This window comes from Pygocentrus nattereri, chromosome 14 (assembly GCF_015220715.1).
Source record: "Pygocentrus nattereri isolate fPygNat1 chromosome 14, fPygNat1.pri, whole genome shotgun sequence".
Taxonomy (NCBI): Eukaryota; Metazoa; Chordata; class Actinopteri; order Characiformes; family Serrasalmidae; genus Pygocentrus; species Pygocentrus nattereri.
The window spans coordinates 26,058,107-26,083,131 of NC_051224.1; the positions used below are offsets into that span (position 1 = coordinate 26,058,107).

At 42.7% G+C, this 25,025-nt stretch overlaps 1 protein-coding gene across 1 annotated transcript in view; it reads left to right on the forward strand.

The window, feature by feature from the left end:
• The window catches only part of caskin1 (CASK interacting protein 1), a 176,356-nt gene that overhangs the window by 87,954 nt on the left and 63,377 nt on the right, over positions 1 to 25,025 (forward strand). Inside the window, 3 exon segments of the mRNA XM_037544688.1 lie at positions 11,614 to 11,711; positions 16,709 to 16,854; positions 21,050 to 21,145. Coding sequence (XP_037400585.1) covers positions 11,614 to 11,711; positions 16,709 to 16,854; positions 21,050 to 21,145 — 340 coding nt within the window.

The window sequence follows — 25,025 nt, forward strand, 5'->3', positions numbered from 1 at the left end:
CTTTCTCTCGCTCACTCGTTCTCTCTCACTCTCTTTCTTTCTCTCTCTGTCTCTCTGTTTCATTCACTTTCTCTCAGTCTCTCTCTCTCTCTCTCCCTCTCTCTCTCTCTCTCTGTCTCTCTGTCTGTCTCTCAGTTTCACTCACTTTCTCTCTTTCTCTCTCCATCTCTCCATCTCTCTCTCTCTCTCTCTCTCTTAATTAAAGACCCTTTAAAGAGGCTTTTCAGCCTAAGCTTAGAGTTTTAGAGTGTTATTTGTGGTGTTATTTCATGTTTTCATTCTTCAGTGTTCTCTGACTATACCAATTCCTGTGGTGCCACCCAATCCAGACTGCTAGCCTAGCCACAAAGCTACAAACACATAAATACAACCAAGCTAGCATTAGCATTTGGGTTGGCTCACCGATACCGCATCACTAATAAATACTAATCACCGTCTTTTCCCATCCTTTATAATAATAATAATAATACATTTGTCTGGATGCACTTTGCCTGACTTCACCATTAAGGCTGCTTTCACTTCTATCTTATTTAGTTCTGGGCCACAGTCTGGATTGGTGGGCTCAGTCAAATTGAACCATGGTCGGGTTTGTCTGTAGCATGAGAACACTGTTTTGGATGCATTAACACTTTTGGACCAATTACAAGAAGTTAAGGCAGGATTTCATCACCATTAAACAATAGAAGAAGCAAAAGAACCAGGAAAGCAGTAAAAATGAGTCGTGGTAGCTCACGGACAAAATTATGTTGAGACCTCTCTTAATTATTGAGTTCAGGTGTTTCAGCCACACCCACTGCTAACAGGTGCATAAAGTCAAGCGCATAGTCATGCAGTCTCCATAGACGAACACTGGCAGTAGAATGAGTTGTACTGAAGAGCTCAGAGACTTCAAACATGGCACTTTTATGGGATGTCCCCTCTGCCAAAGGTTGTGAAATTTATGCCCTGCTAGATCTGCCCCAGACAACTACTATTGTTGTGAATTGGAAGTGTCTAGGAGTGACAATAGCTCAGCCACAAAGCAGTAAACCAGATAATGGTCATCTGCCTCTCACCGTGTAGAACTGGTGGATTTGTGTGTTTGTCTACATTTGGTGTGTAACTGACCGATGGACACTCAGAAAATCACTTAGGACTGACCATCTCGCTGGAAAGCCTTCATTCTTCATTCAGTCCACATCTCGTGTGAAACAGTGTGCAGAGGTTTTACAGCTGCTGAAGCGGGTTTGGAAAGTAGTGATGGAGATAACAAAGCATTTTGATATGAAACATATGAGGATCATGTTCTATGAAGAGAGTTAAAGGAGAGTTTAAGAAATGAAGAACAAATCCAGAAAATGCCCTCAGATCACAGAGGGTCAAGCAGAGGATACATATGGACAGAGATAACAGTGAAAAGGCAAACATGTAGAGTTCAACAAATAGGATGTCAGTGAACAAAATAGACTAAATTGGTCAATAAAAGCACAAATTTAAGGCTGACAACTCTGCATGCTCTCTCTCTGTCTGTCTCTGTCTCTCTCTCTCTCTCTCTCTCTCTCTCTCTCTCTCTCTCCTGAGGCCAGTAGTTTGTATATACAGATAGAGACAGAGAGCAGCTGCTGTGTTCTCCATCACTGCAGCACCATAACATCACTGCTTTCGGGTATGACTTCAGTCAGACAGTTAGTGGCCTCAGCTCTGCTCTCTAATAATGAATATTTCTCTGTAGAACTGAGAGGAATAGAGCAGAAATAGGTAGAATTAAGTGGAAGTGAAATTAGTGGGAATGGTGGAAGAAGTGGCAATGACTAAAATTAAGTGTGGCAAATGTGGAACTGAGTAAACTCGGGGCAGTATGACAGTATATGTCATTATCGTGATAAATTATGTTATATAATGTGATATGCTTTTCTGAACATATCATGTATATCGTCAGTACTTGCAGATGCTGACCAACTGAATTTTTCAGTATAAACACTGTGAAAATTAGTATCTTGTCAAGTGAAATATATATTGTATATATATATATATATATATATATAATATTTATATATATAATATTATATATATATAATATTTTCCAATTTGAGATGGTTGTGCACTGATTATTTACTTGGTTTGGGTAAGTTTACTGAACAAAATTTTCTTACTATACTGGCAGAAAATTTTGCAAGTAAAAACAGACTAAAAATAAAGTAAATAATCTAATATTAAGCTGAAAACAATCTCAAAAGGAGTTATATTAGATTTATTGACTACATTTAAGATAATTTTACTTGAAAAAAAGCAAAATTGGTCTCGTTTAACTAAACTTAGTGCCAAATACCAAATAAAAATCATTGAATTTGATAGTGTTTAAAATGTAGTACTACTAGTTATTTTTTCTCAATCCAAACTGATCAGATATCTGAAAAAATATTATGAAAATGTCTTCAAGTGTTGCAATATTTGCTGTATTGCCCAGTTCTAAATTGGGCTATATAATGTTGAGTGGAATTGGGTAAAATTGAGTGGAATTAAGTGAAAATTAGTGTATATCAGCAGAAATAAGAGAAAATTAGTAGAAATTGAGCCACAAGAGACGGATATTAATGAGTATTTGTAAAGTGGAATTGAGCAGAATTTGATTGGAATTTGAAGAAAGTGTACAGAATAAGTGGAAATACAATGTAAATGAGTGTCATTGGGTGTATTTGAGAACAATTAAGTGTAGTTTACTAGACTGTTATGCAAATGAGTCCTACAGCAGTGTTTGATTCAATAGAAAGTAATAACTGATTGTGTTTGGTGAATTTTTTCATGTTCAGGCTTTATCAGTCTTGGAAATGAAGCCCAGCTTTAGAGCACTCAGTGTTTCAGCGCATCAGAGAGCTTTTAGCATCCTGATACAGACAGAGGGTTTGTAGAGGACACTTTATCCAGCATGTAATACTGCCAGTACTCATCCCTCCATCTCTCAGTGCCATCACTCATCCCTCCATCATTTTCTGCCCATCTGTGTGCTGGTTCTGTGAGTATTTTAGGTCTCACTCAGATCCTGTAGACTTCAGAAATAAAGACGTAATCACAGCACAAAGCAAACTCGGCTCACAGCTGATCATCAGCAAGTCCTGGCAGATAGTAGAGGCTAGAGAGCAGAATTAGTCCTATTTAACTGGATTAATGCAAAAACTGAATAAAAATCTCTGTGCTCACAGTTTTTGATAGTAATTTTTAAAATGTACCACTACCGGTTCTTTTGTCTCTCTTCCAACTGATCAGATGACTGAAACAAATATTGTGCCATATCAGGTATCATGAAAATTTCTTGAAGTAACTTAAAGTTCATGAAAGGTTGTTGAAAGTTTTGTTCTATACAGTAGAGGGTAAAGTGTAAAAATGGTTTAGTCTGTTGTTAATGGGAGCATTTCTAAGTGCTACAGCTGAGCTCATATGGTGTATGGCAGCTTCAAAATGGCTGCAATAGTCTTTAGACAGTGTTTAGTAGTCTTTAGACAGCTGCAGTAGTCTTTCGATGGTGTTTGGTAGTCTTAAGTCAGCTGCAGTAGACTTTAAATGGTGTTTGGTAGTCTTTAGACAGCTGCACTAGTCTTTAGATGGTGTTTGGTAGTCTTTATACAGCTGCATAGTCTTTAGACGGCTGCAGTAGTCTTTAAATGGTGTTTGGTAGTCTTTAGACAGCTGCACTAACTAGTCTTTAGATGGTGTTTGGTAGTCTATATACAGCTGCATAGTCTTTAGACAGCTGCAGTAGTTTTTAGATATGTTTGGTAGTCTTTAGACAGCTGCAGTAGTCTTTAAATGGTGTTTGGTAGTCTTTAAACTGCTGCAGTAGTCTACCTGCATGTCGTAGTCTTTATATAGTGGAGTTATCTGTAGACTGTTTGGTAGTCTTCAGACGACTACAGTAATCTTTATACAGTGTGTGGTAGTCTTTAGATGGCTGCAGTAGTTTTTATGTAGTGTATGTGGTAGTCTTTAGACAGCTGCAGTAGTCTATAGATGGTGTTTGGTAGTCTTTAGACAGCTGCAGTAGTCTTTAGACCGTGTTTGGTAGTCTTTATACAACTGCATAGTCTTTAGATGGTGTTTGGCAGTCTTTAGACAGCTGCAGTAGTCTTTAGATGGTGTTTGGTAGTCTTTACATGAGTGCAATAGTCTTTAGGCAGTGTTTGGTAGTCTTTAGACGACTGCAGTAGTCTTTAGATGGTGTTTGGTAATCTTTATATGGTGCAGTAGCCTGCAGACAATGTGTAGTAATCTTTTTACTTTCTGTTTCCTTCACTGGACTAAACAGATAAGTTCTTCTACCAAAACATGAGATGCAGCTCTATTCTGCCCTCTGGTGGAGGATAGAGTTCAGACAGATCATGGTTCTTCAATATGAGACTGTGTAACGCTAGAGAGACTCATCTCTTGCCTGAACCTGCATTCAGCCAAGAGCTCCACAGATCAAAGCTCGGCCTCGCCTCTTTTCTTTGGCTGTATTTTCAAAAGCTGTGGAAGAATATCCCAGTCACTGCAGCATTGATCAGAACACACCAAGAACTCTCAGAACAATGGCTGCATTCATCACCACAGCCCTGCATGACAGAGCTGAGGGAAACGAAGACCGTACAACTCTAAACCAGCAGATTCAGGACTAGGCTGAATTCAGAGCTCAGCCTGTGAAGATTTACATATGCAGTCCTGTACTGCTGTTCCAGTCAGACAGATGAAGGAGACCTATATTCATTTCTACAGACTGTTCCAGCCTGCATGTTCTCCCTGTGTCTGCATGGGTTTCCTCCGGGTGCTCTGGTTTTCTTCCACAGTCCAAAGACATGAAGTCAGGACAATTGGACATGCTAAATTGCCTGTGTGTGTGTGTGTGTGTGTGTGTGTGTGTGTGTGTGTGTCTGTCTGTCTGTCTGTCTGTCTGCCCTGAGATGGACTGGTGACCTGTTCAGGATGTATCCTTGCTTCCGCCCAATGACTGCTGGGATAGATCCCATCACCCCCATGACTCAGATGCATAAGCGGTTTGGAAGGTGGGATTAGGCCAGGGGTCTGACTCTTAAATTACCTGTGGGTGACTAGCCAAGTGATCTTCTTCAAAGGGGGAACTGATTGTGTAGGAAAAAACGTGTCTTGCATTATTTTACAAGAATGGTTTTTAACTGCAATACAGTTTTTACACATTACTTCTTCGTCTTTCGGCTGCTCCCTTTAGGGGTCACCACAGCGGAGGTTTTTACACATTACTAAATACATAAAACTAAAGTATTTTTCAAGTATGCATTTTAACTACATAACACATAAACTTTAAAGGAATAGCATCACCATTTTTTCAGTTTTTCAGTGCACACTCTTGTAGTCAATCAACTGAGATGTTTGGTGTCCAAATTGTGCCTCTTTACTGTAGTTAAAACCACCCAAACCACCCAATAGTCACCCAGATCTTTTCTTTATATATACCCTCAGAGCTTCTCGCAGCGCCATCGAACCTCAACCAGGTCTTCATTAAGGTGGCGCAGACTTGTTATTTGTGGATTAGAGCACAGTAAAACTGCAAACGTGAAACTCCACTGTCACTGACTTTTACAGTTTTAAAAAATATGGCTTTTCATAAACATACTGGTGTTTTGTTGTATTTGTTTATTGTATCTTTTCCTAAAGAATCAACTGATTTAATCATTGTGAAGTCAGAGATTGACGTTCTTCTCCTGAGTGGATCTGGTGAGCTAAAAACAGCTACTGACAGCTCAAACAGCTGTAAACAGGCTCTCTGAGTGCTGAAGTGAGAGAGGAGAGTTCAGCTGTTGTTCTGGAGTGCTCAACGTTTACAGTGGAGTTTGCTTATCTCACTAATCTCTGTGTGGATTAGTAAAGAGTTGAGGCCAGATTACTCATCAGGCTTTACAACACAGAGGTCAGTATATAGAGCTAATAAAGCTGATGAATGACTGAACATGTTTGTTTACATGATTGTAGTAGTAACCGGTCAAGTTGGCTGAGCTAATCTCCACAATCAGCTTAAACTAAGAGGACATCCAGCAGAATGAATGGATGTTTATTTAAATAATTGTCAGTGTGTGCAGAAAAGAAGCTGCTGCCATCATTCAGTCACTGTCACACTGATCAGTGTCATCAAATCAGAGAAAAAGAGTCTGTTTCAGGGTTTCATCAGGCTTTACACTCACTGGCCACTTTATTAGAAACACACACATAGTGCTTCCACTTACTGGCCACTTTGTTAAACACCTAGCTTGTGTTTCCACTAACTGGCCACTTTATTAGAAACGCCTACCTTGTACTTTTAGTCATTGCCCCCTTTATTAGAAACACCCACCTTGTACTTTCACTCACTGGCCACATTATTAGGAACACCTACCTTGTACCCTCACTCACTGGCCACTTTATTAGAAACACCCACGTTGTGCTTCCACTGAATGGCCGCTTTATTAGAAACACTCTACTTGTACTTTCAGTCATTGCCCACTATATTAGAAACACCTACCTTGTACTTTTGCTCACTGGCCACTTTATTGAAAAGACCTAGCTCGTGCTTCCACTAATTGGCCGTTTTATTAGAAACACCCACCTTATACCTTCATAGGCTACTACATTTTCAAGAGGTAAGCAATGTTTTTTTCTGACATTCATGCTAATTGGTGGGGTAATTGGTTAAACAGAGGAAACTGGCTAAATTTCCCAAACATTTAGTATGTGGCTCCCTCTACCCAGCTCCAGCTGTTATACCCTAACAGGCTGTTGAGCCCAATTCAGTCCTAATAAGGCCTTGTATATATTGTAACCAGCAGCATAATTTTCAGAGATATTTCACTGTAAGTGTTTGATTGCATGTTTAGTCACGATTCTGCATAATTAACGTTCCCCAGACAGATGAGAACAATCTGGAGCATCGTTAATGAATTATTAAGGTTTTGCTCGGAGGAGACACCTGTTCTCTCCTTGTTGGATTCCACAGGAGAGCGGCTCTAACCATATTCAGCACATCTGGACGCTGATGTGATGAACGTACAGTTGTAATAATGCATTGTGCTCAGAACAGAGATGTTACTGTAAGCTGCTCACAGTCACGTAACGAGAACCAGTCGCACGCATACACAACGTCACACTGAGCTCAAACACACTGACTGGCACACTGCCAACCAACACACTCCCACCCACAGGTCGCTTCAGTTCTCCTATTGTTCCTTCGGTGTGAGTCAGAGAGGATACAGTGTACCACACAAACGTAGCTCTGCAGACGTGAATTATCATTAAGTATTATCACGTGCTCAACATTGTGACAGTGAAGATCATGTGATGCCAGTGGTGGAGATAATGGTGCTGATGGTGATCTTGGTGGTGCTCATAATGATAATAGTGATGGTGCGGTTTGTGGTGCTGCTGGTGATGATACTGATGATGTGAATGTGATGATGACGATTGTGTTGTTGATAATAATGGTGACAGTGATGATTGTGATGATAATGGTGAAAGTGGTGATGATGGTGATGATGATTGTGATGATGATGGTGATGACGGTGATGAACAATAATAATAATGATTGTAATGATGGTACCGATGACGATGAAAGTAATGATAATGTTGGTGAATGTGACAATGATCATGTTGATGGTGGTCATGATATACTGTTTCTGCTGCTACTGATAGTCACGATGGTGGTGAAGTTAATGATGAGGATGATGGTGAAGATGGTGATGATGACAATGGTGATGCTGATGATGGTGTTCATTATTGTGTTGATACTTAAGATTTTTTTTGATGATGATGTTGATTGAGATGATTGCGGTCATGATGGTGTTGATGATGGTTATGATGATTATTCTGATGATGGTGTGACAATGTTGCTTATGATGATGATGATGATGATGATGATGATGATGAAAGTGATGGTGTCATATATACATATACCATCATAATGAAGATGATGGTAACAATAATGATGATGATGATGGTGATGATGATGATGGTAATGAGGATGATTGTGATGGTGATGACAATGATGATGATAATGTTGATGTGATGATGACGATAATCATGATGTTGATGTCGATGGCATAATAATGGTAATGATGATGAAGGTGATAGTGATGATAATAGTGACATAATAATGACAATGATGATGAAGATGATGGTGATGATGATAATGATAATGATAGTGATGATGAATGGGACATAATAATGACGATGTTGATAATGACAATAATCATGGTGCTAATGAGGACGATGGTGATGATGGTGACATAAAGATGATGGTAACTATGAAGATGATGGTGATGATGGTAATGATGATTGTGATGGTGGTGACAATGATGATAATGGTGATGGTGATAATGATGATGGTAATGAGGATAATTGTGATGGTGGTGACAATGATGATAATGGTGATGGTGATAATGATGATGGTAATGAGGATGATTGTGATGGTGGTGACAATGATGATGATAATGGTGATTTGATGATAGTGATGACAATGGTGATGATGGTGACAATGACAATGACGATGAAGATGGTGGTGATGATGATGGTGATAATGATAATGATGATGATGGTGACATAATAATGATGATGTTGATGGTGATAATAATGATGGTAATGAGGATGATTGTGATGGTGGTGACGATGATGATAATGGTGATTTGATGATGGTGATGACGATGGCGATGATGGTGACATAATGACAATGACGATGAAGACGATGGTGATGATGGTGATAATGATAGTGATGATGATGGTAACATAATGACGATGTTGATGACGATAATCGTGATGGTAATGAGGATGATGGTGATGATGGTGACAAAGATGATGATGGTGATGAAGATGATGGTGATGATGGTAATGAGGACAATGGTGATTATGGTGACATAAAGATGATGGTGTTTATGAGGGTATTGATGATGGTGGTTATGATGATGGTGACATAATAATGACGATGATGATGTGACAATAATGGTGATGCTGATGGTGTTCAGTGATGAGGTCCTGGCAGCTCCTCTGGAGGGAAGCCTGAGGCTTCAGTACACTCATTAGAAAAAGTAGGTCACACTGTTTGTGTGTGTGTGTGTGTGTGTGTGTGTGTGTGTGTGTGTGTGTGTGTGTGTGTGTGTGTGTGTGACAGAGAGAGAGAGAGTAAGAGAGTGAGACATGGAGGTAGTTGTTGTGATTTGCAGAGAGATGAAGACTGCACAGCTGTGACTCTACTACTGAACTCAGAGAGAGAGAGAGAGAAAGACAGAGAGTTAGTGGGTTTCTTCACTGTTAGCTACAGATAGAGAGACTGAGATGTGGAAGTGAGAGAGAAAGAAAGACTGAGCAAGGGAAAGAGAGGGAGATAAATGAGAGAAAAGAACAAAAAGATAAAGACAAATAAAGAGAGGGGTGAAATGGGTGGAAAAAAGAGAGATAGACAGCAAAAGAGAGGGTGAGAGATAGAATGAGAGAGGGTGAGAGAGACAGAATGAAAGAGAAAGAAAGACAGAATGAAAGAGAGAGAGAGAGGTACAGAGGACGAGAGATGCAGAGAAAGTGAAAGTGGGGTCACTGAGGGATTGTGCATGTGTTTAGTATTCCACTCTAAGCATCCTCTCTCACTCTCACTCTCTCTTTCTCTCTCTCTCTCTCATGACCGTCACCATGGTTACAGCACATTCCACACTCTAGTCGTGGCGATTGAGCCGCAGCGTAGACTGACCAATCAGATCGCTCTGTCTGGCCCATTTAAAAAACCCACATGTGAATCCTACAGCGAGCACTACAGAGGCTTTATATCACTGAATATTAACGTTAATCTGTCTGCAGCCGGGGATTATGGGTATGCTTATGTTACGTTTACTTTCAGAGCTGATTCTTTGCGAGCGTTATTCATTTTTTGTATTCTTGACAGTGTCTGCTAGCTGCTGCGACCCTGCTGAACTGTCTCTGTGCCTTTTTCTCAGACTGATAATTGAATAGAGGGAAGAAACCCCTATGGGGGTGGGGTTGGTTGGGGGGTGGGGGGTGTAGGCAGTGGCTCATTCACTCTTACAGTGACAGTTAAAGAACATAATCTTGTGTTTTCTTTCTAATGAGGTTAGTCACGATTGCAGGTAAACACATACCAAGTTCATCCCTTGAATAAAGCTCCTATGATCAATGACCCCTAATGACCTTCACCATATGTCTGTCCTCTTAGTGTAAACTGGGTCCTAATCTTGGGTAACACTTCCGTAATCATCCCCCAGACCAATCACAAGGCTGTGTCTCTGGCCCCGCTCACACAAAACAGTTTCAAAGTCAAAGAAGCTTAGCGAGCTAAAGCTAACCCAGCATAACCAGAAGCTAGCAAACTAGCCCACCTGTCTGTAGCCGCCTGTCGCCCATTCACTCCTTTATTCAACACCAACATTCACTGGTCTGTTCCTTCATTCACAAATGGCTTTGTTTGTTTGCCCCTTTCTTCTCATTGTTGCTTTATCCATCTGGTTGTTTGTCCATCTGTCTGTCCTTTCCTTTGCACATTGCTGCATGTGTTTGTTCAGCCATTCATTGGTCTGTTAGTCCATCTGTCTCCACGCCTGCTCCTCTGTGAATTTTTTTATCCAGCTGCTTTACTTTGTCTGATACTTACCACAATAGTAACATATACTAACCAGTACTAACACATGGTAACCACTACTAACTTATGCTAGCTAGTTTAACCAGTACCACATAGTACTCCCATACACTAATCAGTACTAACATACACTAACCAGTGTTAACATAAGCTAACTAGTCTAACCAGTATTAACGGGTACTACTGTTCACTAATCAGTACTAACATTTGCTAACTAGTCTAACCAGGAGTAAGCAGTACTACTATACACTAATCTGTACTAACACACACAGTAATCAGTACTAACATATACTAACTAGTCTAACCAGTGCTAGCTAGTACTACTATACACTAATCAGTACTCACATTTACTAACTGGTACTAACGTGTTAACTAGTCTAAGCAGTACTACTATACATTAATCTTAATACTAACACACACAGTAATCAGTACTAACATATGCTAACTAGTCTAACCAGTATTGACCAGTATTACTATACACTACCAGTACTAACATTTACTAATCAGTTCTAATATGTGCTAATTAGTCTGATCAGGACTAAGCGGTACCACTATACACTAATCAGTACTAACTATGCTAACTAATGTGTCCAGGACTCAGCAGTACTACTATACACTATATAAACTATATAGACCTGATAAACCTGACTGTGACGCTGCTTTAGAAGCCTGTCATATCACACAGTTGATTGAGCTAGATTGATTCTTTCATTTTTATTCATATAGCCCTTTTCATGCCGATGGCAGCTCAATGTGCCTTACAGACAGGTGATAAAACATAGTTATACAAGAAATCATAAGTATTAATTTAGAATCAGAAGAAAATGAAACAGATCAAATTAAAAGATAAAAAACACGACACAGAGGTTTAATCAAATACTGAATTAAAGAGATACGTTTATAGATGCTTCTTAAAAGTGAGCATTGAGCTTGACTGTCTAATAAAAGTAAGACTACAGTCATAACTGTCTGTGATCACTAATGTAATGACATTGACTGTGTGTTTGTATGTTTGTGTGTTTTAGGTTTTCTGCGCTCCACCATGCTGCTCTCAACGGAAACTTGGAGCTCATCTCTCTGCTGCTGGAGTCTCAGGCCATGGTGGACATCAGGGACCAGAAAGGTCAGAGCTGAGAAAAAAGCTTCTATTGTTTCATTTAAAAAGCTCTGTAATGTTCATATGATCCACACAGTCATTCTGACAGACTGTAAGACACAGGAAGTGTAGGGGGCGATATGGCTTCTACTGCTTCATTTAAAAAGCCTCTATGATCAGAATCAGAATCCTTTATTGATCCCAGAGGGAAATTGCAGTTGTTACATTTGCAGCCATTTATGTAAAAGAATAGACACTTTAAAAATTTAAAAACAAAGATAAAGAGAACACAAGATTTAAGTTCTTATGAATATAGTAAAGTGGTGGTGACTGTGATAATAAATATTAAACATCTAGTATAGAGCAGTTCAAATTATTTTACCTCTGAATTATTGCACACAACTATTATTATTACACATATGAACTGTTTGGCATTGAGTTTTGCACAGATGAGCCACACTTTGTGAATAACACATTAAGGGAGGAGTTATAGAGTTTGATGGCCACAGGTAAGAATGACTTCCTGTGGCGGTCTGTGGTGAATTTTGGTAGAATGAGTCTTGCACTGAATGAGCTCCTGTGTCTCATCACCATGTTGTAGAGTGGGTGGGAGCCATTGTCCATAATGGCCTGCAGCTTATACAGCGTCCTCCTCTCCGACACTGCTGTCAGCGAGTCCAGCTCTGCACCCACAACATCACCAGCTTTGCGGATCAGTTTGTTGAGTCTTTTGGCATCTGCCACCCTCAGCCTGCTTCCCCAGCATGCAACAGCATAGAGGATAGCACTCGCCACCACAGACTTATAGAAGATCCTGAACATAGTCTCGCAGATGTTGAAGGACCTTAGGCCCATCCTGTAGAGGGAATCAGTGCTCTTAGCTTAGTCCAGTTTATTGTCAATTTACACACCCAGATATTTGTAATCCTCCACAGTGTCCACACTGACCCCCCTGATGGACGCAGGGGCCTTGCCTCTCCTCAGGTCCACCATCAGTTCCTTTGTCTTTGTCACATTGAGCTGCAGGTGGTTCCGCTCGCACCATGCGTCAAAGTCCTTCACTGTAGCCCTGTACTCTTGCTCATCACCCTTGTTGATATATACTATTGCAGAGTCATCAGAAAACTTCTGAAGGTGGCAAGTCTCTGTGCAGTAGCTGAAGTCTGTGGTGTAGAGGGTGAAGAGGAAGGGAGAGAGGACAGTTCCTTGTGGAACTCCAATGTTGCTGACCACTCTGTCTGACACACAGTGCTGCAGGCGTACATAATGTGGTCTGCCAGTCAGGTAGTCAAAAATCGAGGACACGAGGGGGTCGCCTACCTGCATCGCTGTGAGCTTATCACCCAGACGAGCAGGCCAGATGGTGTTAAATGCACTGGAGTAGTAAAAAAACATGACCCTCACAGTGCTGGCTGGCTTATCCAGGTGAGCGTATAATCGGTTGAGCAGATAGATGATGGCGTCTTCAATTCCCAGACGGGGCTTATAGGCAAACTGGAGGGGGTCCAGAGAAGGCTGGACTATGGGCCGGAGTTGATCCAAGATGAGCCTCTCCATGGTCTTCATGACATGGGACGTCAGTGCCACTGGCCTGTAGTCTTTGGCGTCTTTGGAACAGGAACAATGCAGGATGTCTTCCACATCACAGGGACCCTCTGGAGACTCAGGCTCATGTTGAAGACATGTTGCAGTACTCCACAAAGCTGGGGAGCACAGGCTTTAAGCACCCTGGGGGGACCCCATCAGGACCTGCAGCCTTGTTTGTGTAGAGTCTCATCAGTTGTCTTCTCAACTGGTCAGCAGTGAGACGCACTGTAGAGGTGATGGGTCGGGGAGGGGTGGAGGTGTGAGATGGGGTGTCACAGGAGGGGGGCAGGCTATCAGGAGGGAGAGGGGGGTGAGGACCGGCAACAGAGGAGTCAGGACCGGGGAGGACAGAGCCTGCAGTATCAAATCTGTTAAAGAACAGATGCAATGTTTATATGATCCACAAAGTCACTCTGACAGACTGTAATACACTACAGGAAGTGTAGGGGGTGATATGGCTTCTACTGTTTCATTTAAAAAGCCTCTATAATGTTCGTATGATCCACACAGTCACTCTGACAGAATGTAATACACTACAGGAAGTGTAGGGGGTGATATGGCTTCTACTGTTTCATTTAAAAAGCCTCTATAATGTTCATATGATCCACAGAGTCACTCTGACAGACTGTAATACACTACAGGAAGTGTAGGGGGCGATATGGCTTCTACTGTTTCATTTAAACAGCTCTATAATGTTCATATGAACCTCACAGTCACTCTGACAGACTTTATTACACTACAGGAAGTATAGGGGGCTATATGGCTTCTACTGTTTCGTTTTGAAAGCCTTTATATTGTTCATATGATCCACACAGTCACTCTGACAGAGTGTAATACACTACAGGAAGTGTAGGGGGCGATATGGCTTCTACTGCTTCATTTAAAAAGCCTCTATGATCAGAATCAGAATCCTTTATTGATCCCAGAGGGAAATTGCAGTTGTTACATTTGCAGCCATTTATGTAAAAGAATAGACACTTTAAAAATTTAAAAACAAAGATAAAGAGAACACAAGATTTAAGTTCTTATGAATATAGTAAAGTGGTGGTGACTGTGATAATAAATATTAAACATCTAGTATAGAGCAGTTCAAATTATTTTACCTCTGAATTATTGTACACAATTATTATTATTACACATATGAACTGTTTGGCATTGAGTTTTGCACAGATGAGCCACACTTTGTGAATAACACATTAAGGGAGGAGTTATAGAGTTTGATGGCCACAGGTAAGAATGACTTCCTGTGGCGGTCTGTGGTGCATTTTGGTAGAATGAGTCTTGCACTGAATGAGCTCCTGTGTTTCATCACCATGTTGTAGAGTGGGTGGGAGCCATTGTCCATAATGGCCTGCAGCTTATACAGCATCCTCCTCTCCGACACTGCTGTCAGCGAGTCCAGCTCTGCACCCACAACATCACCAGCTTTGCGGATCAGTTTGTTGAGTCTTTTGGCATCTGCCACCCTCAGCCTGCTTCCCCAGCATGCAACAGCATAGAGGATAGCACTCGCCACCACAGACTTATAGAAGATCCTGAGCATAGTCTCGCAGATGTTGAAGGACCTTAGGCCCTTCCTGTAGAGGGAATCAGTGTTCTTAGCTCAGTCCAGTTTATTGTCAATTTACACACCCAGATATTTGTAATCCTCCACAGTGTCCACACTGACCCCCCTGATGGACGCAGGGGTCACCGGTGCCTTGCCTCTCCTCAGGTCCACCATCAGTTCCTTTGTCTTTGTCACATTGAGCTGCAGGTGGTTCCGCTCGCACCATGCGACAAAGTCCTTCACTGTAGCCCTGTACTCTTGCTCATCACCCTTGTTGATACATCCAACTATTGCAGAGTCATCAGAAAACTTCTGAAGGTGGCAAGTCTCTGTGCAGTAGCTGAAGTCTGTGGTGTAGAGGGTGAAGAGGAAGGGAGAGAGGACAGTTCCTTGTGGAACTCCAATGTTGCTGACCACTCTGTCTGACACACAGTGCTGCAGGCGTACATACTGTGGTCTGCCAGTCAGGTAGTCAAAAATCGAGGACACGAGGGGGTCGCCTACCTGCATCGCTGTGAGCTTATCACCCAGACGAGCAGGCCAGATGGTGTTAAATGCACTGGAGAAGTAAAAAAACATGACCCTCACAGTGCTGGCTGGCTTATCCAGGTGAGCGTATAATCGGTTGAGCAGATAGATGATGGCGTCTTCAATTCCCAGACGGGGCTTATAGGCAAACTGGAGGGGGTCCAGAGAAGGCTGGACTATGGGCCGGAGTTGATCCAAGATGAGCCTCTCCATGGTCTTCATGACATGGGACGTCAGTGCCACTGGCCTGTAGTCTTTGGCGTCTTTGGAACAGGAACAATGCAGGATGTCTTCCACATCACAGGGACCCTCTGGAGACTCAGGCTCATGTTGAAGACATGTTGCAGTACTCCACAAAGCTGGGGGGCACAGGCTTTAAGCGCCCTGGGGGTACCCCATCAGGACCTGCAGCCTTGTTTGTGTAGAGTCTCATCAGTTGTCTTCTCAACTGGTCAGCAGTGAGACGCACTGTAGAGGTGATGGGTCGGGGAGGGGTGGAGGTGTGAGATGGGGTGTCACAGGAGGGGGGCAGGCTATCAGGAGGGAGAGGGGGGTGAGGACCGGCAGCAGAGGAGTCAGGACCGGGGAGGACAGAGCCTGCAGTATCAAATCTGTTAAAGAACAGATGTAATGTTTATATGATCCACAAAGTCACTCTGACAGACTGTAATACACTACAGGAAGTGTAGGGGGTGATATGGCTTCTACTGTTTCATTTAAAAAGCCTCTATAATGTTCGTATGATCCACACAGTCACTCTGACAGAATGTAATACACTACAGGAAGTGTAGGGGGTGATATGGCTTCTACTGTTTCATTTAAAAAGCCTCTATAATGTTCATATGATCCACAGAGTCACTCTGACAGACTGTAATACACTACAGGAAGTGTAGGGGGCGATATGGCTTCTACTGTTTCATTTAAACAGCTCTATAATGTTCATATGAACCACACAGTCACTCTGACAGACTTTAATAGACGACAGGAAGTATAGGGGGCTATATGGCTTCTACTGTTTCGTTTTAAAAGCCTTTATATTGTTCATATGATCCACACAGTCACTCTGACAGAGTGTAATACACTACAGGAAGTGTAGGGGGCGATATGGCTTCTACTGTTTCACTTAAAAAGCCTCTATAATGTTCATATGATCCACACAGTCACTCTGACAGACTGTAATACAATACAGGAAGTGTAGGGGGCGATATGGCTTCTATCATTTTATTTAAAAAGTGTTCTGTAATGTTTAATTGATCCAGTGTAAGCACAAGGTATGTGTTTCTAATAAAGTGGCCAGCAAGGTCAAATCACAAAGTAAGGGTTTTTAATAATAATAAATGTTTGTGTATGTTTGCTATAGGTATGCGCCCCCTGCACTACGCTGCCTGGCAGGGTAGATCTGAGCCCATGAAGCTGCTGCTGAAGTCTGGCTCTTCAGTCAATGGCCAGTCAGATGAAGGCCAGATTCCCCTGCACCTGGCAGCACAGCACGGACACTATGATGTGGTGAGTGACCAGTGCTGAAACTAATAGTGAAGTGGACAGTCTTTCAGTCAGGTAGATCAGATAATTTAACTGTCCTATCCAGACTTCACCCCAAATACATTAATTCTTCTACTGTTGGATAAAATCTCATTTAACCTAATGTGAAACTGTAGAGCAGACTGACTTTATATCACAATACCTACATTTAGAGCCAGTTATTAATTCAGCCTAATGAGAAACTGTAGAACAGACTCAGTTTATATCACAATCCCTACATTTAGAGCCAATTATTCATTCAGCCTAATGAGAAACTGTAGAACAGACTCAGTTTATATCACAATACCTACATTTAGTCAGTTATTCATTCAGCTTAATGACAAACTGTAGAACAGACTCAGTTCATATCACAATACCTATATTTAGAGCCAGTTATTCATTCAGCCTAATGAGAAACTGTAGAACAGACTCAGTTCATATCACAATACCTACATTTAGAGTCAGTTATTCATTCAGCCTGATGAGAAACTGTAGAACAGACTGATTTTACATCACAATAAATGTTTGATCAAAACTGCACAGTCCATCTTAGGAGCAGCCTTCCCCTCACAACAGGACAGTTATCACACCAGGGTTATCAGGAGGACCCACAACATAATCAGGGACAGTACACACCCCCAGCACAGACTCTTCATACTCCTACCTTCAGGCAGATGCTACAGGAGTGTGAAGTCCAGGACTACAAGACTGACGAACAGTTTCTATTCACAGGCCATTAGGCTGGTGAATATCTCACTCACTACCTCTTCCCCCCTCCCATTCTGAACCGGTTTAACTTTGGCCAACCTTGCGCTCAGTAACTGCACCTTACATACACTGTATTGCGGCTTTCAGATCACTAATGTTTACATCTATTACTTAATGAGAAACTGTAGAACAGACTCAGTTTATATCACATTACCTACATTTTGAGCCAGTTATTCATTTAATCTAATTCAGAAAAATGTTTGGTGATTTACATTTGTATTTGTATTGAAGTATCACCTGCAGATGTGCATTAATACTTGCAGTGCTAAACTAACACCCACAGAGTTAAGTAATAAGACCTATATTAACTGTAATTCTGATTTATTTTTATTAAGGAGTTTTATGTAGTACAGAACATTGTTAAAGTTTCAAAATATACCATTCATACCAGACTGTACAGTCCACATATGGAAACTAACACACAGCTAGCCCCACCCATTCAGCCTACAGCAGTTTAGCTCCAACCATTCAGCCTACAGCAGTTTAGCTCCAACCATTCAGCCTACAGCAGTTTAGCCCCTCCCACTCAGCCTACAGCAGTTTAGCTCCACCTATTCATCCTACAGCAGTTTAGCCCCACCTATTCAGCCTACAGCAGTTTAGCCCCTCCTTTTCAGCCTACAGCAGTTTAGCCCTACCTATTCAGCCTATAGCAGCTCTGAGAATTTAGACATTTCAGCCCATATTGCTTTTTGAATGGCGCAACCAATCAGAACTGAGCTCATTTGCATAGATCAGTCCTAAAGGTCCATTAACACAAAGGGCCATTTTAATTTAAATTGATAAAGAGAGGTTGGAAAATGATAGTGTAAAAACGAGTTATGATTTTTTTTAACAAATAACATCACACAAGCTTGTAATAAAAATAATGTTTATAACAATAAAAATGCTAGAAAGATGTAGAATATTGACCCTTTAAGCGTTGGCCAACCCTAATGAAGAGCTAATTGAGCTCCTCGCTGTGCGCTCTCTCTCTAAAGGAGCAGATTCATGGCTTTGTGATCTGTGTGTGATGAGATTTTAAATGAAGTGTGAATGCTGTTTCTTAATGGAGCTGTGAGTGACGGGCTGTAGTGTGTGATGGTGTTTCCACCCTGAGGATAGTGTGCTACAGTAATGTGTACAGGGCAGTGTTCCAAGTCAACACTTTCATCATCATCGTCCCTCTGACTGCTGCTTCTGTCTGCAGTAACAGAAATGCTTAGTCACAGTGGCCTGAGGAGAGGGGCATAGTTCGGCGTCCTGTGAGCTTTTAATTCAGGGCTTATAGAGACGGAGGTCTGCGCAGTAGAAGGTTAGAGAGACAAACAGAGCTCAGCCCTTTAAGGCAGACCCACTTTTTATTTATTCAAGCAGGGAGCTGGGAAGGTGTTTAAGCTGGAGATGCTGAAATTTCAAGCAGCATATTTGGGGGCGTGACACATCATGCAAAAGATTTGGGTTTTTTTTTTTGTGATTTACATTAAACTGATTGCCATACAGGTTTTTATAATGCCATCACATTATATGCTATACAGTGCCATAGCAAGGTGAGAGACAACAATATACACACATAACTGGCACACCAGAGCGTGGACTCACAGCATCTCTAGATTCGTCCTTTGGATTGCCAGATGGAGAAGCGTGATTGGTCACTCCAGAGAACACGTCTAAACTGCTCTAGAGTCCAGTGGCGGCGCTCTACACCACTGCATTCCACACTTTGCATTTCGCTTGGTGATGTAAGGCTTGGATGCAGCTGCTTGGCCATGGGAACCCATTCCATTAAGCTCTCTATGCTGTTCTTGAGCTAATCTGAAGGCCACATGAAGTTTAGAAGTCTGTAGTGATTGACTCTGCAGAAAGTTGGTGACCTCTGTGCACTACACGCCTCAGCATCCGCTGACCCCGCTCTGTCCTTTTACATGGCCTACCACTTCATGGCTGAGTTGCTGTTGTTCCCAATCGCTTCCACTTTGTTATAATACCACTGACAGTTGGCTGTGGAATATTTAGTAGTGAGGAAATTTCACGACTGGACTTGCACAGTTGCACAAGTGGCAACCTATCACAGTACCACACTGGAATTCACTGAGCTCCTGAGAGCGACCCAGTCTTTCACTAATGTTTGTAGAAGCAGTCTGCAGGCCTAGGGGTTTGGTTTTATACACTTGTGGCCATGGAAGTGATTGGAACACCTGAATTCAATTATTTGGATGGGTGAGTGAATACTTTTGGCAATGTAGTGTGTGTGTGGGTGTGTATATATATATATATATGTGCTTTTCAGGAGAAGGAAAAACATCCTCAACTTTAAATGGTAGTTAATGCAACAAGATTTTATTCAAATTCATTTTAGACCATTTCTGTTGTCCATTCATCTTCATGGACAACAGAAAGTCCAACTGCCTGAAAAAATCAAAAGGAACATAAATGGAGTTACAAGGTTTGGTTTTGTTCTGACAGCGACGACATGTATTTAGGGGTCCAATGGATCACAAAAATCACAGTTTGGATCGTATCATGTTTTGTGAGACATGGATTAGATCATTTTTTCACATCAGCAATATAAAAAGGGAAACAAACATAACTTTGCTTTTGATTTATTATACAAAGAACTTAAAGAACACTTAAAGCAAGGTCTTAAATGAAAATAACATTCAGGGCATCCAATGTTAAAATAGATCTTAAAGTAGTCAGTACTGTTAAAGTAAAATACAGTATGAGGCAGGATGACCTACTTCCTTTGAACAATAGTGAATGAAAAATAGCCTACATGAGCATCATAAAAAAGTAAAAAAAAGAAACAAAACAAAGCAAACCTGAGTTTATAACTTTGAACTCTTTTAAAAAGACCAGGATGTCTACACTGTTTGGGGAGACAGTCAACCTCAAGAGACCTGATCATTAAGTAAGATTTTCTTTTTGAGTCTGTGTGTGAAATTAATATATAAAGACGTATGACGTGGTTTAAAAAACTCAACATGACTTTCAACTGATCATTTCAGGTTTTCCTGTGACTCGCAGCAGCTCACGCTCACCATATTTAAGCTTGTTTATATTCTCCTAATACAGTAATGATACCTCCATCAGTTTGAACACAAAAACTTACATAGTGCAGCTTTAACTGCTTTGAATGTGCTCTGTTTATGTGACACTCAGCTGCTTTGCCTGTCTTTTCATTGTAGCTCCATATTGAGATTTAGGGAATTATTATTTTGGAAAGAAACAGCTGCAGTAAGATGCATTCGCCACTGTTATGGTTAAACTTTATTAATGAATCGCTGGTACACATGCATGCTGAACTGTGAGGAAAATCCATATGGATCATAGATCAACTACAGTGTGTTACTCTACAACTATATCTGTGTATGTTTGTGTATATTTGGTCACAGTGCAGTAAGTAAGAGTTGTATGTTCTGTCTGTGTCCAGTCAGAGATGCTGCTGCAGCACCAGTCGAACCCCTGCATCGTGGACAACGCTGGAAAAACCCCATTGGACCTGGCCTGCGAGTTCGGCCGTGTCGGAGTGAGTTACGGCTCTGAGAGAGCTCAATGACCCGCCCACAAACTGCAGCATCATCTCTGACATCAAAAACTCAAAACACCTGTTTACATAACACCACACATATACCACAGTACAGGTTACATTCTGTCAGCCAAAGGAGCTCCAGCTCCTTTTGGATCATGAACTGTTTTATTTGGGAAATTTAGTTTTGGAGTGCATCAGTTTTGTAATAACTGTGACAATATATTATCTCTTTATCTTAATATTTTATGGTATGTTATGCATATACACTCACCGGCCACTTTATTAGGTACAGTTGCTTGTTAACACAAATAGCTATTCAGCCAATCACATGGCCGCAACTCAGTGCATTTAGGCATGTAGAGGTGGTCAAAACAACTTGCTGAAGTGCAGACCGAGCACCAGAATGGGGAAGAAAGGTGATTTAAGTAACTTTGAACGTGGCATGGTTGTTGGTGCCAGACGGGCTGGTCTGAGTATTTCAGAAACTGCTGATCTACTGGGATTTTCATGCACAACCATCTTTAGGGTTTACAGAGAACGGTCAGAAAAAGAGAAAATATCCAGTGAGCGGCAGTTGTGTGGACGAAAATGCCTTGTTGATGCAAGAGGTCAGAGGAGAATGGGCAGACTGGTACGAGATGATAGAAAGGCAACAGTAACTCAAATAAATAACACCTTGTTGAAAGTATGCCGCAAAGAATTAAGGCAGTTCTGAAGGCAAAAGGGGGTGTACTTAATAAAGTGGCCAGTGAGTGTAGAATAGAGTGGAATATAATATATAACTTTATTGTCCAGCCAAAGGAGAACAATCATATTTGGTCTCATTAAAAAAAATAAAAAATACACAGTGTAACCTAAACATCACTAAACACACACAATGAACAGGAAACATTCATCACTGAAATATACATTAATGCAAATAAATAGTTTGTTGGTAACTTTGAATCAGGAACAGAAGATCTCTTATAGGTCTGTTTATTTCATTATTTTAACGTCATAAACTATAAATAAAATAATAACAATTGTTTTTATTTTTATTATTGTTATAATTATATGAATGATATCATATATTATCACATATATCATATATCATATATTATCATTTCCATCCATCCATCCATCCATCCATCCATCCATCCATCCATCCATCATCTTCCGCTTCTCCGGGGTTCGGGTCGTGGGGGCAGCATCCTGAGCAATGAAGCCCAGACCTCCCTTTCCCCAGCCACTTCCACTAGCTCCCTGGGAGGGATTCCGAGGCGCTCCCAGGCCAGCTGGGCGATATAGTCACGTCAGCGTGTCCTGGGTCTTCCCCAGGGTCTCCTCCCCGGTGGACTTGCCTGTGACACCTCCCAAGGGAGGCGTCCAGGAGGCATCCTAACAAGATGCCCGAACCACCTCAACTGGCTCCTCTCGACGTGAAGAAGCAGCGGCTCTACTCCGAGTCCCTCCCGGATGACCGAACTTCTCACCCTATCTCTAAGGGAGAGTCCGGACACCCTGCGGAGGAAACTCATTTCGGCCGCTTGTATTCGCGATCTCGTTCTTTCGGTCATTACCCAAAGCTCATGACCATAGGTGAGGGTGGGAACGTAGATCGACCAGTAAATCGAGAGCCTTGCCTTATGGCTCAGCTCTTTCTTTGCCACAACAGACCGGTAAAGAGCCCGCATCACTGCTGACCCAGCACCAATCCGCCTGTCAATCTCCCGCTCCCTTGTACCATCACTCGTGAACAAGACCCCGAGATACTTAAACTCCTCTACTTGAGGCAAGAGCTCATCCCCGACCCAGAGAGGGCTCTCCACCCTTTCCCGCGTGAGAACCATGGCCTCGGATTTGGAGGTACTGATCCTCATCCCGGCCGCTTCACACTCGGCTGCAAACCGATCCAGTGAAAGCTGAAGTTCACGGCCTGATGTCCCCAATAGGACCACATCATCTGCAAACAGCAGAGATGTGACCCTGAGGTCACCAAACCGGACACCCTCCATCCCCTGACTGCGCCTAGAAATTCTATCCATAAAAATTATGAATAGAATCGGTGACAAAGGGCAGCCCTGACGGAGTCCAACTCTCACTGGGAAAAAGTCTGACTTACTGCCGGCCATGCGAACCAAACTCCTGCTTTGTTTGTACAGGGCCTGAATGGCTCGTAGCAAAGAGCCATGTACCCCGTACTCCTGAAGCACCTCCCACAGAATACCCCGGGGAACACAGTCGAATGCCTTCTCCAAATCCACAAAGCACATGTGGACTGGTTGGGCAAACTCCCATGAACCCTGGAGAGGGTAAAGAGTTGGTCCAGTGTTCCACGACCAGGGCGGAACCCGCACTGCTCCTCCTGAATCCGAGGTTCGACTATAAGCCGGACTCTCTTCTCCAGTACCCTTGCATAGACCTTACCAGGGAGGCTGAGGAGTGTGATTCCCCTGTAGTTGGAACACACCCTCCGGTCCCCCTTTTTAAAAAGAGGCACCACCACCCCAGTCTGCCAATCCAGTGGCACCACCCCCGATGTCCACGCAATGTTGAAAAGGCGTGTCAGCCAAGACCCAAGACCCACAACATCCAGAGCCTTGAGGAACTCGGGACGGATCTCATCCACCCCTGCAGCCCTGCCGCCAAGGAGCTTTTTAACTACCTTAGCGACTTCGGCCTCAGTAATGGACAAGCCTATTCCCGTGTCCCCAGACTCTGCCTCCTCACTGGAGAACGTGTTGGTGGGATTGAGAAGGTCCTCAAAGTATTCCTTCCACCGCCCAATGACGTCTTCAGTCGAAGTCAGCAGCACACCATCTCCACTATATACAGTGCTAGTGGCACACTGCTTTCCCCTTCTGAGTCGCCTGACGGTTTGCCAGAATCTTTTCGGAGCCGACTTAAAGTCACTTTCCAAGGCCTCACCGAACTCTTCCCACACCTGGGTTTTTGCCTTGGCAACGACTGAAGCCGCAGATCGCTTGGCCTGTCGATACCTGCCAGCTGCCTCTGGTGTCCTACAGGCCAACCATGTCCGGTAGGACTCCTTCTTCAGCTTGACGGCATCTCTCACCTGGGGTGTCCACCACCGGGTTCGAGGATTACCGCCCTGACAGGCACCAACTACCTTGCGACCACAGCTACAGTCAGCCGCTTCAACAATGGAGGAGCGGAACATGGCCCATTCTGAGTCAATGTCCCCCACCTCCCCCGATATCTGGTCGAAGTTCTGACGGAGGTGTGAGTTGAAGATCAATCTGACAGGTTCTTCTGCCAGACGTTCCCAGCAAACCCTCACTATACGTTTGGGTTTGCCTGGTCTGACTGGCATCTTCCCCCACCACCTGATCCAACTCACCACCAGGTGGTGATCAGTTGACAGCTCAGCTCCTCTCTTTACCCGAGTGTCCAGTACACATGGCCGCAAGTCCGCTGACACGACAACAAAGTCAATCATTGAACTGCAGCCTAGGGTGTCCTGGTGCCATGTGCACTTATGGACATCCTTGTGTTCAAACATGGTGTTCGTTATGGACAAACTGTGGTTTGCACAGAAGTCCAAAAACTGAACACCACTCGGGTTCAGATCAGAGAGGCCATTCCTCCCAATCACACCCCTCCAGGTCTTACTGTCATTGCCCACGTAAGCGTTGAAGTCCCCCAGTAGGACAATCGAGTCTCCAGGAGGAGCACTTTCAAGCACCCCTTCCAAGGACTCTATGAAGGCTGGGTATTCTGAACTGCTGTTCGGTGCATAAGCACAGACAACAGTCAGGACCCGTTCCCCATCCCGAAGGCGTAGGGAAGCTACCCTCTCGTCCACCGGGGAAAACCCCAACATACAGGCGCCGAGTCGAGGGGCTATGAGAAAGCCCACACCTGCCCGCCGCCTCTC